Raw genomic sequence first — 23,307 nt, forward strand, 5'->3', positions numbered from 1 at the left:
TCTCTAAACAGGAAAGTGACTTTAAAACCTTTTTGTAACCCACTTCTTCCAGAACCATCCATAGACAAAGTAAGTTTCTTAGCTGTTCCCTTAGGTAGGCACTGTCAGTATCAATGAATTGAAAGCAAACTTTTGAACTGAGACATATTCATATTTTAAGCAATGGCTGTCACTGGAGAACATGGTACTCAAGATATGGGGTCACTACATGAATATTGCTGTCTGAATTCTGCAGCAGCAATGTCTGTGGCACCCACACTGGTCTTGCATCAGCACTGGGAGTGCTGGCCTCCAGGGTACAATGTGCCATCTTAACTGATTTTCTACCAAAGCAATAGATATAACTATGCACGTGTCCGAAACTTCAGCACAGACAGAGTCAGTCACAGAGAGAGACCTGAAAAGGTGGTAAACTGAAATTAAAGTGTTCATCCATGTTAAAGAATCTGGAAATACTACTTACCCATTCTTCAAAACACAACAAAAACAGAACATATGTATGTATAGTCTCTTTTCTATCTTTCCCTATTTACTGTTTTGTTTTGATTCTTAGTAATTACGGTCTCTGGGATAATATACCCATATACCATTTTTGACTTTGTGTTTTTATCTTAGTCTCCTTATTCATTTTCCCCCAAGTTTCAACTAATAATTTAATTTAGCAAATGTTTGCTAAGAACCTATTGGCTTAAGGTGCTCAGCCAGATTCTGCATGCTACTCTACAGAAGGAAGACCCTCCAGGTTGTTTGTCCTACAAATAATCTCCAAGAAGATGGTATACAGACAATAAATGAAATGAAGTCTGGTTGCAGAAAAGCATAAGGAGCCAGAAGTGAATTATGACCAACTGCTAAAAAGAACAAACTAGTCAAGGCACTAAAATTTAATGAGAAGACAATTTTAAAAATAGGTAAAATCAAAGAGAAGGTGCCTGTACATTATTGTAGATTTTAAATCATGCATATTCTTCTCCATAAAACTTCTCAAATGCAGTAAGAACACAGATGCACAAAACCAAGCAATTATAAATCCTCTGAAGCATGTAACTGTGATTAGCTGCTACTCTCAGTGATATAAAAATACTTCCACCACAATTACATTCCAGCCTGTAATGTAATTCAAAACAAACAAGTCAGAGACATCACTCAAAGGCAGAACCAACAAATACAGATGCTTTGCATCAAGGAAATGAATCCACTGAAGAAATGCACTGAGAAGGCACTGCCACCCAGGGCCTGGCACTGGGCTTCTGCTGGAACGGTGAGGCCCCCTTCTGGCTAGAGAAGCACATTGCTCCCAGGGAGGCTCTACAAAGTGGCACTTGGCATCAGTGACCCTTACTGCAGTGGGTGAGGTGATCGCCTGGGGCTTCTGCAGTGGGTACTCTTTCCTGTGTCGAATTTACAGTTTCAGATTTTGGATATTAAATTTAAAGTTTATTATATTTAAATAAAAATAACTTTGATTTTAGATTAACTTGATCTTTCCATTTAATTCTGCAACCAGCATTCCCATCACCAACTGGTGTGCCCATACCCTTATCTAGCATTACCCCCAATTTTATCACCCTTCAGTAAACCATGTGATTGGCTATATTTATGATCTGTCTCCCTTTGCCACAAGGGCAGAATTCTTTTTTTTGTTCCAGGACCCTGGCACAAAACAGTTGCTCAAAAACAAGGAATTGTCTCATTTCCACTTTTATGTTTTACTTTTAAGACTGTTCCTTTTCAAAGAAGGCATTAATAAGGCTTTATTATAGCAATATGCTATAACTTAAAAATGACCTTCAAGGACTTATTTTAAGTATGCATTTTCTCTAAATGCTTTATAAAAGAAAAAAAATCTATACTATGGACTATATAATCATGATCATATCTATACAACTCATATGCAATTTAGAATAAAGCCAGGCCCCAGTCCCTAGGGAGGAATCCAACCCTGAAAGGCCAGGCCTGGAGAACAAGTCCTAGCCTGGCACATGCTAGCTCAGACATAAGCAGGTCACTAGGGCTGGATGCACTTTCCCCGAAAAGCCAGCCCTTTCCTGGACTGGGCATCATGCTGTGCCTGAGGGGCATGCACTGTTTGCTAATTCCTAAAACCTCAAACCTTAATTTTTTCCCCCTTCTTAAAATGTTCTTTCAGCTTGTGGAAAAGCTAATAGTTGTTTACAATTGTCAGACTTTTAAAAAGTGCTAATTTGTTCCCTTAACAGAGCAAATGTTGAGAGGCACCATTTTCCCACAGAGAAACAACATATAAACATATGATTCATCAATGTCAACAGCTTTCAGGCCAGGAATTTTGTGCAGGTCACTGTGTGGATTAGTCTTTCTCAAAACAAGTTCACGATCTTTGACAATCCTTTTTCCGAACTTTCGATTTGGGGGCTGTAAAAAGAATAGAAAAGAAAATGAAGACTCTCTTCACACTGATTTGCTTTAGGGGAGGGACATTTTTTGAAGAGGGGAAAACTGACCATTTGGATTTTCTTGTTTGTAGAAAGTCTTCAGCAGTTGTACTGCTTCCTCAGCCCGATACCCAGGAATGCACTGAGGAAATGAGAAAAGTGAGAAATGAACACCTGCCCATGAGTGTGTGTTGTAGGCCTTAAAAACAGCAACACATACACAGGCGAAGAGATTTCAGATAATATTAATCACTTTGGGGATATTACTATGGGTAAAGAAGCACATTTACAAAAGAAAAGACATTTAGCTTCAAACATCACTCTCAAGCAACTATTACTGGAGATATTAGCTGTGTGATCTTGAATAAGGTACTTAAACTCCATGCCTCACATGTACAACATAGGTATCAGCACTTGCTCAGAGAGAAGTCATGAGGATTTAATGAGATAATATCTATTAAATACCTGGTGTATCACAAGTGCTTTTAAAGCATTAACTATTTTTATCTGCTGTTATATTATTATTGGTGTGGCTCATTAAGTGTTTGATGCTACAGAACTGGAGTTGGCCACCTATACTTGGTGGACTAAATTCAGTTCACAGCCAAGAGTGGTGCGCTAAGAATGGTTTATAAATTTTTAAAGATTTGTTAAAAAAAATGCTCTGCAACAGAGATACTGTGGCTCATAAAGGCTAAAATATATACTATCTGCCCTTTATATAAAAAGTTTGTCAGTTTTTGCTATAGAGGATTTTTAAAAAGTGTTTGTTCTATCTTTGGGACCTAACTGGAGAGGGGAAATCAAAGCATGTGAAAGAATAAATAAGAAGTTGTGATACTAGTAGGGAGTGATATTATAGGTAATATTATATGGAGAAGGTGAAAAACTTGAAGGATATTTAAAGAAGTGGACATATCCTTGGGCTGACAACTAGGCCTGCACAACACATAGTCAAGCAGCATTCAGGGTAGCAGGCCACAGGCAGCCAGGCATGGGCCCCAAGGTGGCCAAGGCCCAGGCTCTGGGGGCCACAGGGATATGTCAGGGTCCCACAACTACCCCCAAGCAGGAGGGAGCTGTTCCCAACCCAGAGGCTGGCTTTGCAAAGATTTGTCAGGAGACAGAAAGAGAGAGAGAGAGACAGAGATAGAGAGAGACAGACACTGAGATGGCCATTAGCCAGTGGTGCAGAGCATCCCTAATGACACTCCTGTCTGTAGCTAGGGCACACATTCCGAAGAGAAAGGCCTTGCTGTGATTGAGGAAGAGTCTGATAGGAACTGAACACCTGGAAGCCATCAGAAGGAAGACTCTGTCCACCCAAGGACCAGACTGCTGACATTCTTAATGAGAACTGCGACTTGGGGTTGAAAGCAGATCAAGGGAATTCCTATTATGCTGATGACACCATGGAAAGCATTTCTTAAGACATTAAACCTTGGGTGTACTGTGCCCCACAAGCACATCCCCAGCACAACCCCAGTTGGCACCATCCACCTCCACTGACACCCCATTATTTTTAGATGGTCTTTAAAACATGACAGTTTAATGATGCTATTTGGCCTCATGGGTAGGGGGGTCCTCCAGATCATGGTCTTTCTTCCTGTCTTTAGGCTAGAGGTCATATCTGAGACCATGTCCCAATGGTTCCTGAGTCTGGGGTACAAAGACTGGTGTAAAATAAGGTCCTACTGTTCTCCCAGTTCTGCTCTTTTTTTTTTTTTTTTTTTTTTAAATATTTTTGAGTTGTTGATGGACCTTTATTTTATTTATTTATATGTGGTGCTGAGAATCGAACCCAGTGCCTCATACATCCTAGGCAAGCTCATTACCACTGAGCCATAACCCCAGCCTAGTCTGCTCTTATTTTTAATGAACTTCTCCTTGGAATGTGTACTTGTGTCTGCATCAGGAGGAGCTAGGCCCAGACCACACAAAGCCCCCACACACCCTCCCCATGGTAACCACAACTGTCAATTCACCTGTCTCCTCAGAGCAAATGTCCTGCTTCTGCCCCAGAACATTCTAGATTTCCCTCTCACTCTCATTTCCTTGTCAACCTCACCATCACTGGCTTATGTTCTCGACTCCACTGACACTGCTGCTCAGATATTCTAAGGGCCCCTGCATACCAAAACCCTGGCCTTCTTTCCACCTCCTTAACTCATCTTAGCATCTTCTCTTCCACACCTTCTTTCCACACCTGCCTCAGGCATCTTCTCTTCCTTTGTATATTATTATTCTAACCACTGTTGCTTGGTCTCTGCACAGGTGTCCTGGGCTTTCTGTGTATAGGAGCTGGTACCCCAGGACTCCTACCTTTGCTCTGGAGAGCAGCACCCTAGTGCACATGCAAAGCCCTCTCCTCTCCCATGGAATTGGAGCAATGGTTCTCAATCCCAGCTGCTTAGTAGAATCATTTGGGAGGCCCCTTCAAACACAGCAGTGCTCATGCCCTGCCTTCTCATTCAGTTGGTTTAAGGGCAAAGACTGAGCACCAAAGCCCTCCAGGTGATTCAGATATGCAGGCAGGGAAAAGGCTCTTGGGATTACAGGTGGAAAAGGAAATTGTGTTGTGCTAAGATATCAAGATAGTATTTGCAAGTATCCATTGTAGCTACAGATTTGTGGCTTTAGTAAAAAGGACACATTATGAATAAAATAAAAATAATCTTTAAGACAGAGCAGGTATTATAAATGAATTGACATCTTCTTTGAAAAGAACAGTTCTGTTGGTCTTTTCTATGAACTTTTCTGCTGCTTATAGAATATATAATTCTACAATAAGAAAAGAGAGCCTACTTTCCTGTCATCCTCTGCCTACTGAATCCAGCCAAAGAAAGCAACAAAATACAGAATCCAGAAAGCTAGGGCATCCATGTTTCTTTAGAATCTCAAAACACATTAAAACTCATACTTGAGCATCAAACCTAGATACATGGCTTCAAGCTGTGGCCATTCAGTTTTAATTGAGCTCATGTAGTTGGTGTACAAACTGCAAATGAATGTTTTTTAGGTTCAGCCAGACTTTAGGTTCTCTGACTCTGTGCAGAGATATCAGGGAAAAAAGACTATGGTTGTGGCCTCACATTGATGACGTCTCAGAGAGAAATGTTCCATCCATGTCTGATATCCTGGGGCTCATCTTTGTTCTGCCCAAAACCTCTGAGAAATTCTTTAGATCATTCCCAAAAAGAAGTACTGTACAGAGTCAGCAATCCATTTGCAAAGAGTTATGCAATTAAAGTTTCAGCTACTCATAGAAGTGATGGAAAAAAATCCAATGACTTTGCTGATGTCTTTAATGATCAGGGAAATTGTACTGTTCACTTTCCATCATCCCATTACAGTTTCTTTCAATGTGATGTTAAAGGCATCTATTCTCAAATGTATAGCAGTTGTTAAGAAAGCTAATGTCCAGCTGGGCAAATTCAGACAGAATGTTCTACAAAACTTGTTCTCAGTGGGATGCAGCCAAATTTAGCCCTTCATAGGTCCTTATCTAAGAATACCCAAGGGTTTAAAGTGAACTGTCCAAGGTTCACCATTTGTTAAATCCTTTTCTTTTGAAAATACAATACTTTGGGGTTAACCTTACATCTTGGAGAGAACAACAAATCATGTCAGAGTCTGGTCTGGGATGCATATAAATTCCTAATGCTTACACTCTTAACCATAAAAATGTGGAAGATGTGGCAAGAGCACAAAGAAAGCAGAATTTCTAAGAAATGAAAGATGTGGATTCTTGGATCTGGAAGAAATTTCAACATTAAGAAGGTCAGGGGAAAATAAAATTACAGTGATTGCTAGTAGGTAAGTGGTGATCAAGCAAAATGATTGGATTTATGCAAGAATATTGTGTTCACTTAAAATATTATCTACTGACATGGACACAGGCTAAGCCTCCCCAGAGTTGGTCCATCCTGGAGCAGGTAATATTCAGTGAGTGAAAGCTCTGGCAGCAGCTCCTTAATCTACCTGTTGTGGTGAAGCTTGTCAGGAGCCAGGGGAAGGTTAGGAGAAGCTGTGAGTGAAGAGAGGGGACACTGACAAGAAACTTACCTGTTGTCCTCCATTGGGGTCTAAAGGAGCCCACCCTCGGGGTCCAAAGATCCTGTCTGATTCTGACATGGCTTCTTGGAACACCAACCACACACTATAAGTGAGATGAATGCAATCAGAGAAAGAAGAAGCATAAGCAGATCATATTACCTGAAAAGGCCTCCCCGTATTTGGTAAGTCTGCAGAGGCAATGTTCAGGACAGAGCCACAACCACCAAATCGTTCATTCTGACAGCCATAGACGACCAGTGGGATTTATAAGACAGAATTAAGGTTATACATAGTACAGGAAGTACTGTGGCAAAATAGGGGTGGAAAGAAAGCTCAGTCTGCTCTCTGCAAGACAGTTAAGCTAGGGTCAGTCCTAAACACGACACAATCCAGCTACACAAAAGAAAGAGGTTTAAAGTATTTAGAGAGTGATATTTAACAATTGCTACAGAATGGAAACCGATGGTGCAGTTGCTCAGCTTTTAGTTTAGCGCACTCTCTGCTTTTTCCTAAACCGCTTTTCCAGAAACATGAGAGAATTGGAGCCAGAAAAGAGGCTGAAATTCAATCTGGGGATTTTTACCTTTTAAAAATAACAGATTGCTTCTGCTTCTGTCCCTAAGTAAAATATACCCCGTGCCCCAATACAAACCTCTGTATTATTTTTAAAGTGATAAAATTATTCAACATATATAGTTTAAAAAGTACATGAAAATACCAGTGTGAAACTAAGTTTCTTTATTTTCATATAATTTTTGAAAAGATCTTTAGGCTGACTACACCCAGTATTTATATTGTTTACTCTAAGCAAGACACAACCCAGAATTATAATGTAAATAATTTACCATTTGCAGGTAATTATAGTATCACAAATGATTTTTTAACTTATTTATTTTTGGCTTAAATTTTCTTATTGAAAAAAAAAAAAAGACAGATAAACGAAGAAAGAAAAAATTTAAACCATTATCCAAGCTTAAACTTTGGTGCATATTTTTCCCAACTTCTCCTATAACTTACTTTAACTTAATTTACTATTTATCCTTAGTTTTCTTTCTTTAATATTTATTTGTTAGCTTTAGGTGGACACAATATCTTTATTTTATTTGTATGTGGTGCTGAGAATCGAACCCAGTGCCTCACGCATGTCAGGCGAGCGTGCTACTCCTTGAGCCACATCCCCAGCCCTCCAGCTCTTCCTTTCTAGCTTATTTGTTCAAGAGTTCTACATGTATTGATACAAAAAGAAATAGGTAATTTTATTTTAAACTTTCCCTTTTTTTGCCAAGATACACAATGTTTTACGATGTGCTTTATAAGTTTGTTTTCTTATGTTAGAAAACCGAGGGCCAGGGTGTGGCTCAGTGATAATGTGTGACTAGCATGTGCAGTAAGGCCCTGAGTTGAATCCCCAGGGTCAAAAAAGAAGGAAGAAAACAGGTTTTGTGTTTGGTCACTTTCTGATAGGGGATGGGTATAAGACACAGTCCTATGAAGTCAAAGGATACTCATCAGGCGGAGAGCAGCTGCGCACATAATGCACGGCTCCACAGTGACGTATAGCACAGTGTGTTCAAACACAGTAGAAGGACTCTGGCCACTCTGATGACACCAATCCAGGACCTGATCAATGGCCACCATCTCTGCATGTCGAGTAGCCTTAAAAGAAAGAGATGTTTACACAATATCATTTGCTTCATATAATAGATATTCTACAAATATACAAAATTTAACTACAAAAATAGATGCCCATCATTTCTGCCATTTTAATGAATGTGTTTCTAGGACATCCTCCCCAGTTTACATATCATAGCCTCACCAGCAGAAGACCCCCTCATCTAAGATGCTGAACAAATCCTGCTGTATTTAGTTAACTTCCTAAGTCCCTTAGGGGACACTTGCAATTAAAATGCCAGAGAGAAGTCTCAAAAAGAAAAAAAAAAGACATCTATGGCTTCTGAATATTTTAGGGGAAACTTACAATTTTTCTAAGCTTGAGTTCCAGTTTCAAATATATTCTCAAGGCTGTCACTGACCTCACTCTAAGCAAATCTATATTTAGCTTACTGGAATGTCATCATTTACATTTTGGGGAATGAGATTTTATATACTGGCAGGCTGGAGAGAAACAGAGATTTGGTATGAATCTCAGATACCTCAAGGGAGACAGCACACTACAGGAGAAATCACACAGCATGTGGAATTGACTGCATTTAAATTTGAATCCTGACAGTGATGATACTAATCATGTAGTCTTGGGAAAATTAACTAATTTCTTTAAGCCTTGGTTTCCCCATGTGTAAAATGGGGTGCACTGATATCTACCCCTACACACCTCATAATGCATGTAATAGCTGAATTACATGAAACACAGTGTTGCATATATGTTCTTGGCTAGGTTTCTTTCCCTTTTCTTCTCCCCTTATTAAATAGCTTAATGTAGATCATAGATCCTCTATAAAATACTTATTTATAATATCCATTACAATAGCATTTATCAATAATTTACACTGAGTGCTAAATATATACAAAGCACAGTCCTAGATAAATTCTGCATAGGATAAAAAAAACATCACTGCCCTCAATGAGCATAAAATTGGATGAGGCCAATTGAAAGGTGCTATGATCTAAGGCATGGTGTGAGAAGTGCTGGCACTGTGACCAAGATGCCATGGAAGCCAGAGGCTGATGGGAGCAAAGCTGGCCAGGGGAGATATGTGGGTAAATTATAGAATCAGAAACTCACACGGAAGTTACTTTAGAAAAAAGACTGCCAATCTTAACATCATACTGAAACTCCTGGAAAGGTTAAAAAAATGTCTCCCCATTGTAGGTTCTCTTTAAAACTCAGGTTCAGAATTTCTGAATCATATCTCCCCAGAGCTCCTGATAAATAATTATTGCACTGAATCATCTCTGTCAACTCCTTCTAGAAATGTAAGTTAAGCTATGTTAGCGTGTATTAAAGGCATAGGGAGAGGAGCTGGTGGTGTTGATGGGGTGGTGGTAGTATCAGAACAAAAGTAGAATTTAGGTCTCCTCATTTAGGGTCCAAAGTCTTTCTGTGCATATTAGGGTAATCTATATAACACGTGATACCAGAATAGACCTTGCTTAATTTTTAGATATAGAAGAAATCCAGGTTATGGAATAGATTAGATGGATCTAGATGGGATTAGATGGATATTGTCAGGTCATTCAAAATTCTCATGCTAAAGATATCATACCAAACTACAGAACACAAATTGGGAGATAACAATGACTGTTTAAAACAGAATTCCATGTCAGGCGCCGTGGTGTACACCTATAATTTTAGCAAATTTGGAGACTAGAGCAGGAGTTCTAAGCTGGCCTCAGCAATTTATTGAGGTTTTAAGCAACTTAGACCTTGTCTCAAAATAAAAAGGACTGGAAAAGAGCTGGGAATGTGGCTCAGTGATTAAATGCCCCCAAGTTCAATCCCTAGTGCCCAAAACAACAATAAAAAACAGAATTCCTAGGCAAGCATCAATAAATTCATTTTTAACTGCTGTATTATGATTATTACTTATCTCACAGATGTTTTGATATCCTCATAACAATTTCTTTGTGAATTTGGATTCCTACTCTACTTGTTTTGCTAAATCTCAGGTTCTTTTTTTATTTTTGATACATGTGATAGATGAACTTTAAAGGCTTTAGCAGCATTGGGTACCAACACTAGATTGTTCTCCGGCTCCCAAGATCACATGATAAGATCAAAGTTATTGGGCTGGGGATGTGGCTCAAGCGGTAGCGTGCTCGCCTGGCATGCGTGCAGCCCGGGTTCGATCCTCAGCACCACATACAAACAAAGATGTTGTATCCACTGAAAACTAAAAAATAAATATTAAAAAAAATTCTCTCTCTCTCTCTCTCTCTCTCTCTTAAAAAAAAAAAAGATCAAAGTTATCCTTGAATCCATGTGGATTTATAATCATAAATTTTAGTATTTCCCTTCCACTTCCACTTCCCAAGTATACCTACTATGACACTGTTGTGACACCATGTCTAAGGAGCACAGCCTTAAACCATGCAATTTCCACCCAACCAAGAGAAAACCACAAGCCCTTGGAGCACATGCACTACACATGGTTACAGACAGCTGGTGCTGGAGACCTTATTCTGTTGAATTATCTGACACAAAAATAGGTTCCTTTATATAATTCTTCTATTCCTCCCTCCAAAGTTATAAACTGATTTACTAGGAAGAAAATGCTTAAAGGAAAAGAAGAATGCATGAAGAAGTACATTGATCTCCTTTGCAAAGTGTAGTTTTCACATATTAGATTTGCTTAAAATGGAGCTAGACTTGTTTCTCCATGCTGACACACTGAGATAACAGAATCTACTCTTAGAGGTTTCACTCAAGGGTCAACATAAAACTCTATGAAATAGAAAACCAGAAAATCTTATCCCCTACGGTTTTATAACTTCATTAGGTTTTTCTAAAATAAAACAAGCCAGGCGCAGTGGCACACGCCTATAATCCCAACGGCACAGGAGGCTGAGGCAGGAGGATTGCAAGTTCAAAGCCAGCCTCAGCAATAGCTAGGCACTAAGCAACGCAGTGAGACCCTGTCTCTAAATAAAACACAAAATAGGGTTGGGAATATGGCTCAGTGGTCGAGTGCCCCTGAGTTCAATCCCCCGTATGGAAATAAATAAATAAATAAACAAATAAATAAATTAATTAAATTAAATTAAACAAAACATTGTATTACTGTTGTAATCTGAAAAAAAGCATTTTTAAAAAGAGAGACATATTAAAGAAAAACTACCTCAGCACTGGTGCCTACCTCGGGGGCCATGTTCAGTCTCATCTTCTCCTCAATTGTCCTAGGATCCCTCTGCTACTACCATCGCTACTGTACATTTGTAATCACACTAATTAACTCACATACATTTTTGGTTTGATTAACTTCATTTCTTCCCTTCCCCACAACTTCATTGTTGTAGACCATAAGGCAGCCAACAGGAACTTCAGTATTTTCGAGGGCTTGTTTGGCCTGAAACACAAAGTAGAAAACCTGAGATGTAACGTTCAATACTTGAGAAGGCTATAGGAGAGAAATTGATACAGGACAAACAAGATGCACATGTACAACCACCAGAACAAAGAAATGCAACTGAGCTTTCTCTCTGCTCAAATCTAGCTCTGTTACTACACTCAGCACCCATGTTCTCTGCTGTGTGTCCTTGTTAAGGAAGACTTGGGAATAAATTCCCTTCATAGTTTCCAAGACTCTAGTTTCTTCTTCTCACTGGAAGCACATGGGACCACAGGACGATTACTAATCACTATCTTAACATGCCAGGGGCAGCCCTTATCAGAGAGAGTATATATATATTTGCAAAGAAGAAGAAATAACATTTACAAAGCTTTCATCAGAATTATGTTAAAGTTCTACTTAATTTTTTTTGCTTTTCCAAAAATTATAGAAATGATCCCCTAGAGTCCCAATAGCATAAATGGATGTCAATAGCAGAATGAATGTCATCACGTCCCACAATTTCTTCTGTAAGCGAGACAATAAAAGTTTAGGAGCATTCCATGTAAAAATGGCACCTGGCCTGCACATTTTTGGGGGGGTAATTTCCTGTGCATTTATGATTACTTCAAATGAAAAGTTAATAAATAAACAAGTAAACAAGAAGAATCTTGCAACTGAAATTGAGAAGAGTTGCCTACTAAGGGAGGAAGGAAATCAGAAGTGTTCAGTGTAACAGAAAACCCCAGAAAAAAGTAGGCCAAGAAGAAATGGGGGTCAGCTGTGTCAAACTCAGTGATAAGAAGTGATTTAGGTGGAATGGTGTAAATGAAAACCAGTGGTCTAAAGAGTGACTTATCTATGGGTTAAATTTCTAGCTTCCAATTGTACTTTCCCAGTGAACCTCTCAAGAAGTAATGCTGTTTACATCTCAAATATTCAGATGCTGAGATATTGAAAATATTTCAAGCTTACTTTCACCTTGTTCCCTTTATAAGAATAAATTCATTTAGTTTACAATCCCACCAGGCAGTTGCAATGATCTTCCCTATGCTGAAGATGAGGAAAGAGAGGCATGGGGTATCACATAACTCATTCATGTGAGAGAGCTGGGGCCACAGCCCAGACAGCTTGGCTGTACCCATTCACCTGCTCAACAAAAACTTTTGGGTACCTAGCAGATGATAAGCTCCAAGGTTCTCTGTCACTATACTGTCTCTAATTTTATTCACATCATTGATAAGCTACTTTATTAGGATTTGGGTTTAGAGTGGGTCAAGAGATAAAAGGAGAGAGAAGAGTCAGCGAAAGAGTGAGACATGGAAAGTTTAAGGATTACAAAATACACTTGGCAAGAGAATAATCAAATGGAGGCCACTTGTAAGGCTTTTCTGTAAGTATACCCCCTGAAGGACTCTAGGTATTTCCACATGAATATTTCAAACACACAGAGGAGAATCCAAAACTAAGTGGAATGTGCACAGGTGGGAGGTGAGAGGGACAGGGAGTTCCCATTGCCTACCAGACCTGTCTTGCCCACTGAAAAGAGCAGGGACAATGCTACAGAGGCTGTTGCTGGCCTGATAGCCTCTCTCGGCTCCCAGGCCACCAGCAGACTAGGCTTGTGCCTTCTGTTTCTTCCTCTGGATTTTTTCTTTTTCTTTCAGCAAATGTATCTCATTAGAAAATAGGAGGGATGAGAATATCTTAAAAGGACAGATACCATCACCAATGAAGAATGGCCTAGTTAGCCATGCTGGGAGTGAAGATGAGTACTCAGAATGGCAAGCCAGGAGGGTCATGGGGAGAATAAGACAAGGCTCCAAGAAAAGGAGTTTAAGGGAACTGTTTCCCAATAACACACACACACATATATTTTCTTTGCTGACAAGTTCAAAGCAGATTTAATTAAGCTGAAAATCCATTTTACTCTATCCCCTCTCATACTTTCCAGTGCTCCTCCCACCTCTTCTGTCAAGTCTGATCATTTCTTTACAAACACAAAAGAGCTCAAGCAAAATGGATCTGAAATGTGTGCAAGCAGCTCTGAATTTAACATACCTTGCCTTTTTTGGGAAAGCAAAGCTCAGTTCACTATTTCAAATGGCATCCTGGTCTTACATAAACTAACAAATTATCAACTTTCAAAATTGAAGCACAAAAGCTCTCTTCTTTCCAGCCTGAACACAGGTCTCCATTTTGTCTTGAAGTATAATTTGCTTTTCTCTCTAGTCATGGATTGCCCACATAGATAATGAAAACTCCTGCATGGAAGAGCTGTTGTAGTTTTGACTATGTTCTCTAAAGACATTACCACCAAAAACTGATGTGAAAATAAAAGAGGGGCTAGGAAGAAAACAGACTGCATTTGAGACTCTTGATAAGTTTCTGAAGATGTATTTCCTACTAAGGACAAAAAATGAGGGCGAAAAAACAATGAGCTAGAATAACTCTTAGGTACAGCATCATAACATAGGAAGGTTAAACGATACGACTCTTACTGCAAATGACTCCCAGCAGTTCTGTTTTCACTCTATCAACTTAACATTCCTCAGCATGGCCTCCCAACTCCCACTCATCCTCCCCACCAGGCAGAGAATCTTTTCACTATTCTTCTAGGTCTGTGTTCTTAACCTTTTATTGGAGCCAAAATCCCCTATGAGAATCTGAGGATAGGTATGGATTCTCTTAATAGAAAAAGACAGCACATACACATAATAATTTCCCAGATAGTTTCAGGGTTCACAGATCCCCCTCTAATGTGAGTCCCAGGTTAGGAAGCTCTGTTCTAGAAAGATAGTAGACAAAGTCCTTCATTTCTTTGTTTCTGACAGTTCCTCTGATCAGTCTTTCCTTTCCACTAACCTCTATCTCCTTTTTCCCTTAAAATGCAGAAGGAATTCTATAATTTGTCTTAATGAACTGCTGGAGACCTTGTCAGTGATTATGTGAGAGTACTTTATATCTGTCTCTCATGTTGATCTCTTGTATTAGTGAGCTTTCCATCACTGTGACTAAAACACCTGACAAGAATAACTTAGAAGAGGAAAAGTTTATTTTGGCTCATGTTCCAGAGGTTCACTCCATGGTCAGCCGATTCGATTGCTCTGGGCCTGACGTGAGGCAGAGCATCATGGAAAGGCATGGTGGAGGAAAGCTGCTCAGCTCACGGCAGCTGGGAAGCAGGAAGAGAAAAAGAAGAGCCAGGGACAAGGTATAATCCTCAAGCACCCCCAGTGACCCAGTTCCTCCAGCTACACCCTACCTGCCTACAGTTACCACCTAGTAGTCCATTCAAATCATTATAACCCATCAAACAGATTGAACCAGTGATTAGGTTACGTTCTCATAATCTAATTACTTCACCACAGGAGCTTTTGTGGGATATTTCATATCCAAACCCTGACATCCCTGGACATGTTCCTATCCACATTTCCATCTGAGCATGGCTTAATCCTAGGAGGTGAGCCCTAGATCCAGTGCTCTTGCTCACCTTTGCATCTCTAGCCCTCAGCACAAGTCCTAACACACAGGGAGCACTTAATCATGCCACATTCATTAAAATGAATCAGTGTTTATTTTGGCTTTCTCTTTGAATTTTCCTCAAGGCCTAACACAATGTTATCCTAAGTGCCCCCAAAATGCATACTATGATAAAACATAATTTATTCTAGAAAATTTGCAATTCTTTCCCCTCTTTGTGTATATATAGTAAATCTTTCTCTTTTTTTTTTATAACTACAAGGTAAAATATATAACAAAACATGGAGGGGGGGCTAAAACAATAAAAAACAAAACCAATTCATAATATCATCACCCCAAAATATAATCACTGTTACTCTGAGGCAACAAGTTTTTCAGTTTTCTTCCTGTTACCTGCACACTATTTTTGTAGTTTTTTTTAAAAAAAAAAAGTCAAAAGATTTACACTTTATATACAGTGCAGCAGTCTGCCTTAATGCATTGTAAACATTTCCTTTGGTTGGGTAATAATTTTTATCACATGATCTTTTAGAGGTTAAAGGTTTAAAATATTGCTTTATATGAATATATCAGATTCATTTACTCAATCCTCAATTGTTTGACATTTACATTTCTTCAAATTTTTCATTCATTATAAACAAGTGTAGACCTGCCCTATATAGTATGTTTATTGCTTCCTTGTGAACTATTCCAAGAAATAGCTATAAAACACAAAGAACTCCTACAGTGTGATTTACAATTTATATATATATAAAATGAATAATAAAACTGGGCAAAAATGCCTAAGCAATTCACAGAAGAAAAGAAACTAAACGTCCAATTAGCATGCTCAAAGTGGAAGTTAGGGAAACGAAGTTGAGAAAAGGAGAGTAGAGTACATGCAGTTGAGCCCTGAGCAACCCAACACTGACTAGAAGCACAGGCCAGAACAGAATGGATGGGTAGACTCCAACCAAGCTCCACCTAACCAGCCCTGTCAACTTGAGGAAATCACAACTTTCTCAACTCCAATGTCCCCATCTGAAGCTGAAGACACTAACAATTTCCACCTCAAAAGGCTGGTGTGGGGCTTAAGTGACACAGCCCAGGTGAGATACCACATAGCATTGTGTGTGGAACATAAGAGGACAACACTGTTACTTAATCAGATATTTTTCTAAGCCCATATCTCTAGAATGTTGTGCTCAGCAGGCTATGATGGTTAAAATGATAACCTTTCGCACATGCTCAGCTCTACAAAATAAAACTGTCATGAAAAAATGGTTTTATTAAAAAATAATAAAGTTGATGGCCTTATTTAAGGCTTAGGAACAACAACAAAAGTAACAGGGATATATCTTCTCACTTATCACACTACCAAATATTAACGAGGAATGATTCCAGGTCTAGTAGAGAAGGAGTGAACCAGGACGCTTTCTTTTTTGTGTGTATTTTATTTATTTATTTATTTTGCTCCAATTATTTATACATGACACTCGGATGCATTTTGACACATTGTATACAACAGAGCATAACTTCTAATTCCTTTGACTGCACATGGTACACCTGTAGTGTAATCATATATATGCATAGAGTAATAATGTTTGCCTCATTCTTCTGTCCTTCCCATCCCCACAGCCCCACTACTCCTCTCACTCCCCTCTGCATAATTCAAAGTTCCTTCATTCTTCCCTACCACCCCTCCTCCCCTATGGATCAGCATCTGCTTATCAGAGAAAATATTTGGCCTGGAATACTGGAAATGTAGCTAGTACAACTGAGAAGTTGAATTTTATTTTCCTTGAACTAATTTAAACTTAAATAGCTACTGTATTGGGCAATATTATTCTAGAAAACAACACTATAATATCAAGAATACAATAATTGGGCTGGGGACGTGGCTCAAGTGGTAGCAAGCTCGCTTAGCACGTGTGAGGCACTGGGTTTGATTCTCGGGACCACATTAAAAAAAAAAAAATAAAGATATTGTGTCCATCTAAAACTAAAAAAAAAAAAAGGAATACAAGCAATAATAATGTTGGTGAGGATGTGGGGAAAAGGTACACTCATACCATGCTGGTGAGACTGCAAATTAGTGCACTCTGGAAAGCAGTACCGAGATACTTCAGAAAACTTGGAACGGAACACCATTTGACCCAGGATGCACTCCTCAGTTTATACCCAAAGGACTTAAAATCAGCCACATCAATGTTTATAAAAGCTCAATTCACAATAGCTAAACTATGGAACCAACCTAAATGCCCTTCAACACATGAAACAGGACATTTTCACACACTGGTTATGGAATTGTGACCATTGTTAACAGTGGTGACCAAAAGAAACTTTTGTAGCAATGGAAATGCCTTATTCTGTGTTATCCAATGTGGTAGCCAGTGGTTACATGTGGTCACTGAATACTGGAAATGTAGCTAGTACAACTGAGAAGTTGAATTTTATTTTCCTTAAACTAATTTAAATTTAAATAGATACTGTATTGGGCAATATTATTCTAGAAAACAACACTATAATATCTGTATTTTTTAAAACACATGTACATCTTTTGTCCTACTTTTAGTAGTTACTCTATTGCAATAAAAGTTCCATGGGGCAGGGCTGAGAGGATGACAATTCAAAAATAAAAATATTTTGTAAAAACACAAAAAGTTGCTAATCTTCAAAAATAACATATAATTCTATTATGCAAAAGTACATGTAGCTGTTTCTATGTGGACAGCAATATATGAAAGGATGCTCCCAAAATGTGAAGTGTTACTTCTGATGGTAGGATTTTTAGGTAATTTTTACATAATTTGTTAAACCATATATATCTCCTTTATTTTAAACATTAAACATATTTACTAAACTTTCATAGTTTGAATCTCTTATGACCCTGAATTATTGATATAATCAGAAAAATACAACACTAAAATATTTTCATTTGGGGAGAAAAAATAAAAAACAAAAATGGCATTACTGGGCCAAAATCTAAACACAGAAAGAGACCAAAACAATATAAATTATATATTATCTAGGCATCTATAAATTACTCATTAAGGTTGTTAAACCTGTCTTTTTACATATGTAGCATTTTTCTTTCTTTGCCATTTGCTTTGTTACTTTGCATGTTATCTTTTAAACAGGTAGGTGTTTTGAATGTTTATGTAATGAAAAGTCAATAATTTTTCTTTCATGTTTTCTTCCTTTAGTGGTAGACTAAAGGAAGATTATATAACTACTACCATTTATTGCTTCTGATTCTCTGATAGTTTTGTTAATTTTTATTTCGTTTTATTCTTTAATCCTATCTTCTCAATTAGATTTTTATATAAGGATTTTTATAAGGACTTTTATAAGGACTTTTATAAGGACTTTTAAAGATTTTTATAAGGACTTTCGTATATTCTCCTTTGGTCTTCATTCACAGAATGACAGCTTCTGTGTATTGAGCATATTATGTTAAACACTTTACACAATGTCTCTTTTAATCTGTATAGCCCCGTGACATCAATATTATATTCTCATTTTTACAGAAGAGGACACTGAGGCTGAAAGGGTAAGCACCTGTCAAGGTCAGTTTGCTAGTGAGCAGCTGTTTAAACACAGGAAACCTCTAAACTTATATGTATTAAACAATTTGTATTCTGCTAGTATAATGCTAAATATCACATATTCCCTAGGTTCACTATTATGTCTAACACTGAAATGACAATCGTTTTTATCATTCTACACTATTTACAGAAGCGACTATATTACTGGGTCAAATGATGTCTTGTGGATGTTAATAATGTTATGCTAGGCTGCCTTCCAAAAACATCAAACCTGTTAGACTGGTATGGCTGTACTAATTTTTGCAATCTAATTAACTTTAGATAACATTTTGTAAAAAATAGATTTTAAGTTTTCTAAAGAATGCTTTTCCTTTCTTCTTATAACCTAGGCCTATGGGTTGTTTTATTACTAAAAATTTTAAATGAAGGAAAATGTCTAGTGTAACGCTCTTATTTTAAACATGAATAAAATAAGACCCAGAAATGATTGGGTTGTTTTCACCTTGCCTGTGTTCACCTTTCATCTCAGTCAGCCATTCTAGTGATTCATATTGGCCATAGAAATATGTTTATTCTATCCATATGCTATGAGGACACTTGTATCCTCCCCATTACATATAATACTGGACATTTTCACTTCCAGTGGTACACACCTGTAATCCCTCTTTGGGAGGCTGAAGCAGGAGGATTACAAGTTTCAGGCAGACTAAGCAACATAGTGAGACTCCCATCCTAAAATAAATAAACAAATTCTCACCACAAATTAATTAACAATTAATCTGCTGCCTACAGATTTGACAGTACTTATGCTTCTGGTCTAATCTCAAACTCTTAGAAGTGATTCTCAAAATAATTTAAGATTTGAAATTTCTTTCAGGATGAAGAACAAGATTTATGACAAATACTTTTTCTCTTTTGATTAAGCCATGAAGAAACTCACATTGGCAAATAATAATAATGATAATGATAATAATAATAATAAAAGCAACTGGAACTCCTTAACCTCACACAGGATGTAAACTAGGTAATCACACCCTAGATATCTATAAGTGAATTGAGAGACACAATGTCAAGGCCATAGGGATCACAGAAATTCTCTGGAGTTCAACCATCTCATTTCAGAGTAGAAAGTGAAGCTATGAGGATGAAGTGATCTGCCACAGTCACACAAAAGGACTTATGTGTTTAGTGCAGAAGTCTAGATACAGAATAGTACAGAGGTGGGTGGATGAAATGCCCTGAGGCAGTTTGATGAAAAGATGCTTAAAAGAAAATAGAGACTCACAATGTGAAAGAATGGGAAGAAAACACAGTTCTAATATGAAAGTGAAAATCTCAACAAATGACTGAACTTGGCTGTTCTGAAACTACCTTCATGATAGTGTCTGTAAAAGTTTCATCTAAGCAAGTTCAGCAGATGAGCACCTTGAGAAAAGTTATGAAAATAAACCGAGGAAACCAAAATTATGGTTTCCCAGCACACCAGGCATCATCTGCCCTCTGGATCTCTCACCCATAGAAAGATACAAATGCAGCTGATTCTGTGCATATCCAATGTCCCCCCAAGGCCCATGTGTTAGAGGGTTGGACCCCAGGAGGTGATGGAACCTTTCCAAGGTGGGGCCTAGTGGGAGGTCTTTGATTGAACTCAGGGGCACTCAACCACTGAGCCACATCCTCAGCCCTATTTTGTATTTTATTTAGAGACAGGGTCTCACTGAGCTGTTCAGCACCTCGCTTTTGCTGAGGCTAGAGTAGTTTTGCCCCACCACATGCTCTCCACCATCACCAATGGGCAGTTCCACTGGAGAAAATAGGATCACAAACTTGAACTCTAAAACCATGAGTCAAAATAAATCTTTTCCTTCATAAATCAATTACCTCAGATATTCTTTATGGTGATGGAAAGCAGACTAACCTACTCTATGATATTTTAGCCTTCATGCATCTTTAGTATTTTCATCCCGGCTGTTAGGAACTATCTAGTGCATGGTATTATTGAAATGATTTGGGGTAGTGCTATGGTTTAGATAAGTGTCCCATATGTTAAAGGCTTGGTCTCCAGTGTGGCACTCTTAGGAGGTTGTAGGAGTTGGGGCCTAATAGGAGGTCTTTAGATTATTGGGGGCTTGCCCTTGAAGGGAATTGTGATACCCTTGTTTCTTTGTCTTTCCCTTTTGTTCCTTGGCTCCTGATACAAGGACTCTCACTCTCCCATTATGATGTGCTGCCTTGCCACATGCCCCAAAGTAATGGAGTCAATTGATCATGGACTGGAACCTCCAAAACTGTGAGCCAAAATAACCTTTTCTCTTTATAAACTAATTATTTCAGGTATTTTGTTATAATAATAGAAAGCTAATTTATACTGGGAGGAAAATTTGGTATCATAAGAAAATTCCCTGTCCAATGTGGAGAATTTAATAACATAAAGGAGTTCAGGGTGTTGTGGTTGTGGCTCAGTGGTAGAGCCCTTACCTAGCACATGCGAGGCACTAGGTTCGATCCTCAGCACCACATAAAAATAAATAAATAAATAAAATAAAGGTATTGTGTCCAACTACAACTAAAAAAATTTTTTTTAAAAGGAGTTCAGGACAAATAATTTTTTATTAAAAATTACAAGTTTAGTATTGAAATGCATATTTGCACATAAGTATCAGAAGGCTGTGCATTCTCTAATGGAAAAAATAAATCTAGAAGAGGGCTTAAAGAATGAGTCAGAGTATCAAGTTACTAGGTCATGACTAGCATTTTTTTAATGCATTAAAATAAAAATACCAGGAAAAATGTATATATGAAGGAAAGCACTGTTCTATGAAACCTTTGTTTACATTATTGCATATATGTGTTTCCTGAGTTATAATATAAAATCGATTTTTTAACCAAGGATCACTTTTTAAAAAGTATTAGTAGCAAATTTAAAAGAACATTATATAAGTAAAAGAAAATGATAAATGCTCCTGTGCATCATAGCTTACAGTCTACAAGACTATAATGGAGTTAAAAAAATCCTATTGCCTCTGGGTGGTGGTGGCACATGCCTGTAATTCTAGTGACTTGGGAGGCTGTGACAAGAGCATTGCAATTTCAAAGCCAACCTCTGCAACTTAGTGAGGCCCTAAGCAATTTAGATCCTGTCTCAAAATAAAAAATAAAAATTGCTGGGGATGTGGCTCTGGTTAAGTGCCTGGGTTCAATCTCTGGTACAAAAAAAAAAAAGAAAAAAAAATCCGATTGCCATGAGATGTTGTAATAAAGTTGCACCACATACTACTCATAGGTTTGTAGTCATGCTAGTGGAAACAACCCTACTTGCACTGCCGGTCTGGTGAAAATACATAAAGCTTGATAATGATGATCATCTACTATGTTACTTGTTTAAGTATTTACTACATTTTTATCATTACAGTGTATTCCTTCTACCTGTTTAAAAAAAATTAACTGTAAAACAGCAGAGGCACAAGATGTGGAGGTGGAAGACAGTGGTATTGGTACGACCTCCTGTAGGCCTAGGCTACTGAGTGTATTTGTGTCTTAGTTTTTTTTTTTTTTTAACAAAAAGTTTAAAAAGTTACAGTAAGCTAAGGTTAACACATTGAATGGCAAAAAAAAAATATTTTTCTAAAATGTAGCCTAAGTGTAGAATGTTTGTAAAGTCTACACTGTATACAACAATATCCTATTTCACTCACTGACTCACCCAAAGCAAGCTCTGTTCAAGGCATATGCCTATACAGGTGTTCAATTTTTAAATCTTTTGCACTGCATTATTACTAAGTTTTCTATGTTTAGATACACCAACACCTACCATTGTGTTACAATAACTTACAGTATTCAGTTCTGTAACATGCTAAATGGGTTGTAGCCTAGGAGTTACAGGCTTGCCATATAGCCCAGTGTGTAGGAGGAATGCTAAGTACACTCTATGATGTTCACACAGTGATGAAATTGCCTCAGGAGGCATTTCTTGGACTGTGTCCTAGTAGGCTGTACATATATACACCATACAAACTTTAATCCCAATTAAGAAGCTCATTGGCACACACAAATAAGAGTAAAGCTTGGATAATACCCAAATCTGATTCGCCCTCCTCAATCAGCAATGCTACACAGGGCGAGGGAAGGAAGCCCGAGGAGAGCGGAAAGTCCTGTAGACGTTGAATGAATGAATGAATGAATGAATGAATGAATGAACGAACGAACGAAGCACGCTGATTGTACAGGAACGCATTTCAAACTGTTCCCCACCAGAAACATTTCAACTTTCTTGCTTCTACTAGATACGTTTGAGGGTCCCAAATACAAACTCCTGTGACTTGTAGATTTGGGACTGTGCGTCCACGGGAAGGAAGGAGAGGCAGCGCGGACCAAGGAACAGCTGAAGGGCTACATTAGCACCTACTCCCTGACACCAACACAAATAATTTCTGTATTTTTCTCCTTCCCTTTCTCCGGAGCCACTGTGAGAAAGGACTTTTAAAAAATTATGAGAGTAAAGCCAGTCGATTACCAAAAAATTTGAGCGCCATCAAGATGATGGTATGAAACAGCGCGCCCGGGAGTTTTGCTGGAAAACCAGGATAGGGATGGGGCTGGAGAAAGTTCGCACCGGCAGCACCCACCCTCCCATGCTCCTCACCATCTGCATCGCCTCCTCCATCCACTTTTCGATCTCCTCTGCTGACACCACGCACGAGCCGTCTGGGGCCAGCGAGGAAGCCACCTTTGCCTCCATAAGGCACCGGAGCGCGACCTCTGGGTGCCAGAGGCCAAGACCGAAGGGGAGCAGGGACTGCGGAACGCAGTGTAAATGGGCTA

General features: G+C 38.4%; 1 protein-coding gene across 1 annotated transcript; it reads right to left on the bottom strand.

Moving 5' to 3' along the window:
* Nucleotides 1–869: 869 nt before the first annotated feature.
* On the bottom strand, nt 870–23,299 carry Adat2 (adenosine deaminase tRNA specific 2). The gene is made up of 6 exons (XM_015501916.2): nt 23,129–23,299; nt 11,390–11,494; nt 7,976–8,126; nt 6,630–6,736; nt 2,484–2,556; nt 870–2,394 (listed from the first exon to the last, which is right to left on the bottom strand). The coding sequence occupies exons 1-6, from the start codon at nt 23,222–23,224 to the stop codon at nt 2,351–2,353; spliced, it is 576 nt and encodes a 191-aa protein (XP_015357402.1). The 5' UTR covers nt 23,225–23,299; the 3' UTR covers nt 870–2,350.
* Between the last annotated feature and the right edge of the window lie 8 nt (nt 23,300–23,307).

This window comes from Marmota marmota, unplaced genomic scaffold, assembly GCF_001458135.2.
Source record: "Marmota marmota marmota unplaced genomic scaffold, marMar, whole genome shotgun sequence".
Lineage (NCBI taxonomy): Eukaryota > Metazoa > Chordata > Mammalia > Rodentia > Sciuridae > Marmota > Marmota marmota.

Bases quoted from the DNA above. Each gene is read 5' to 3' on its own strand.
- Adat2 (XM_015501916.2), bottom strand. From the start codon at position 23,224: ATGGAGGCAAAGGTGGCTTCCTCGCTGGCCCCAGACGGCTCGTGCGTG. The intron at 8,127-11,389 runs GTATGTGAGTTA...CTTTCTTTTAAG, and splicing joins AAGTTAATCAAACCAAAAAT to GCTACTCGACATGCAGAGAT. The intron at 6,737-7,975 runs GTATCCTTTGAC...ATTCTGTCTTAT, and splicing joins AGCTGCTCTCCGCCTGATGA to AAATCCCACTGGTCGTCTAT.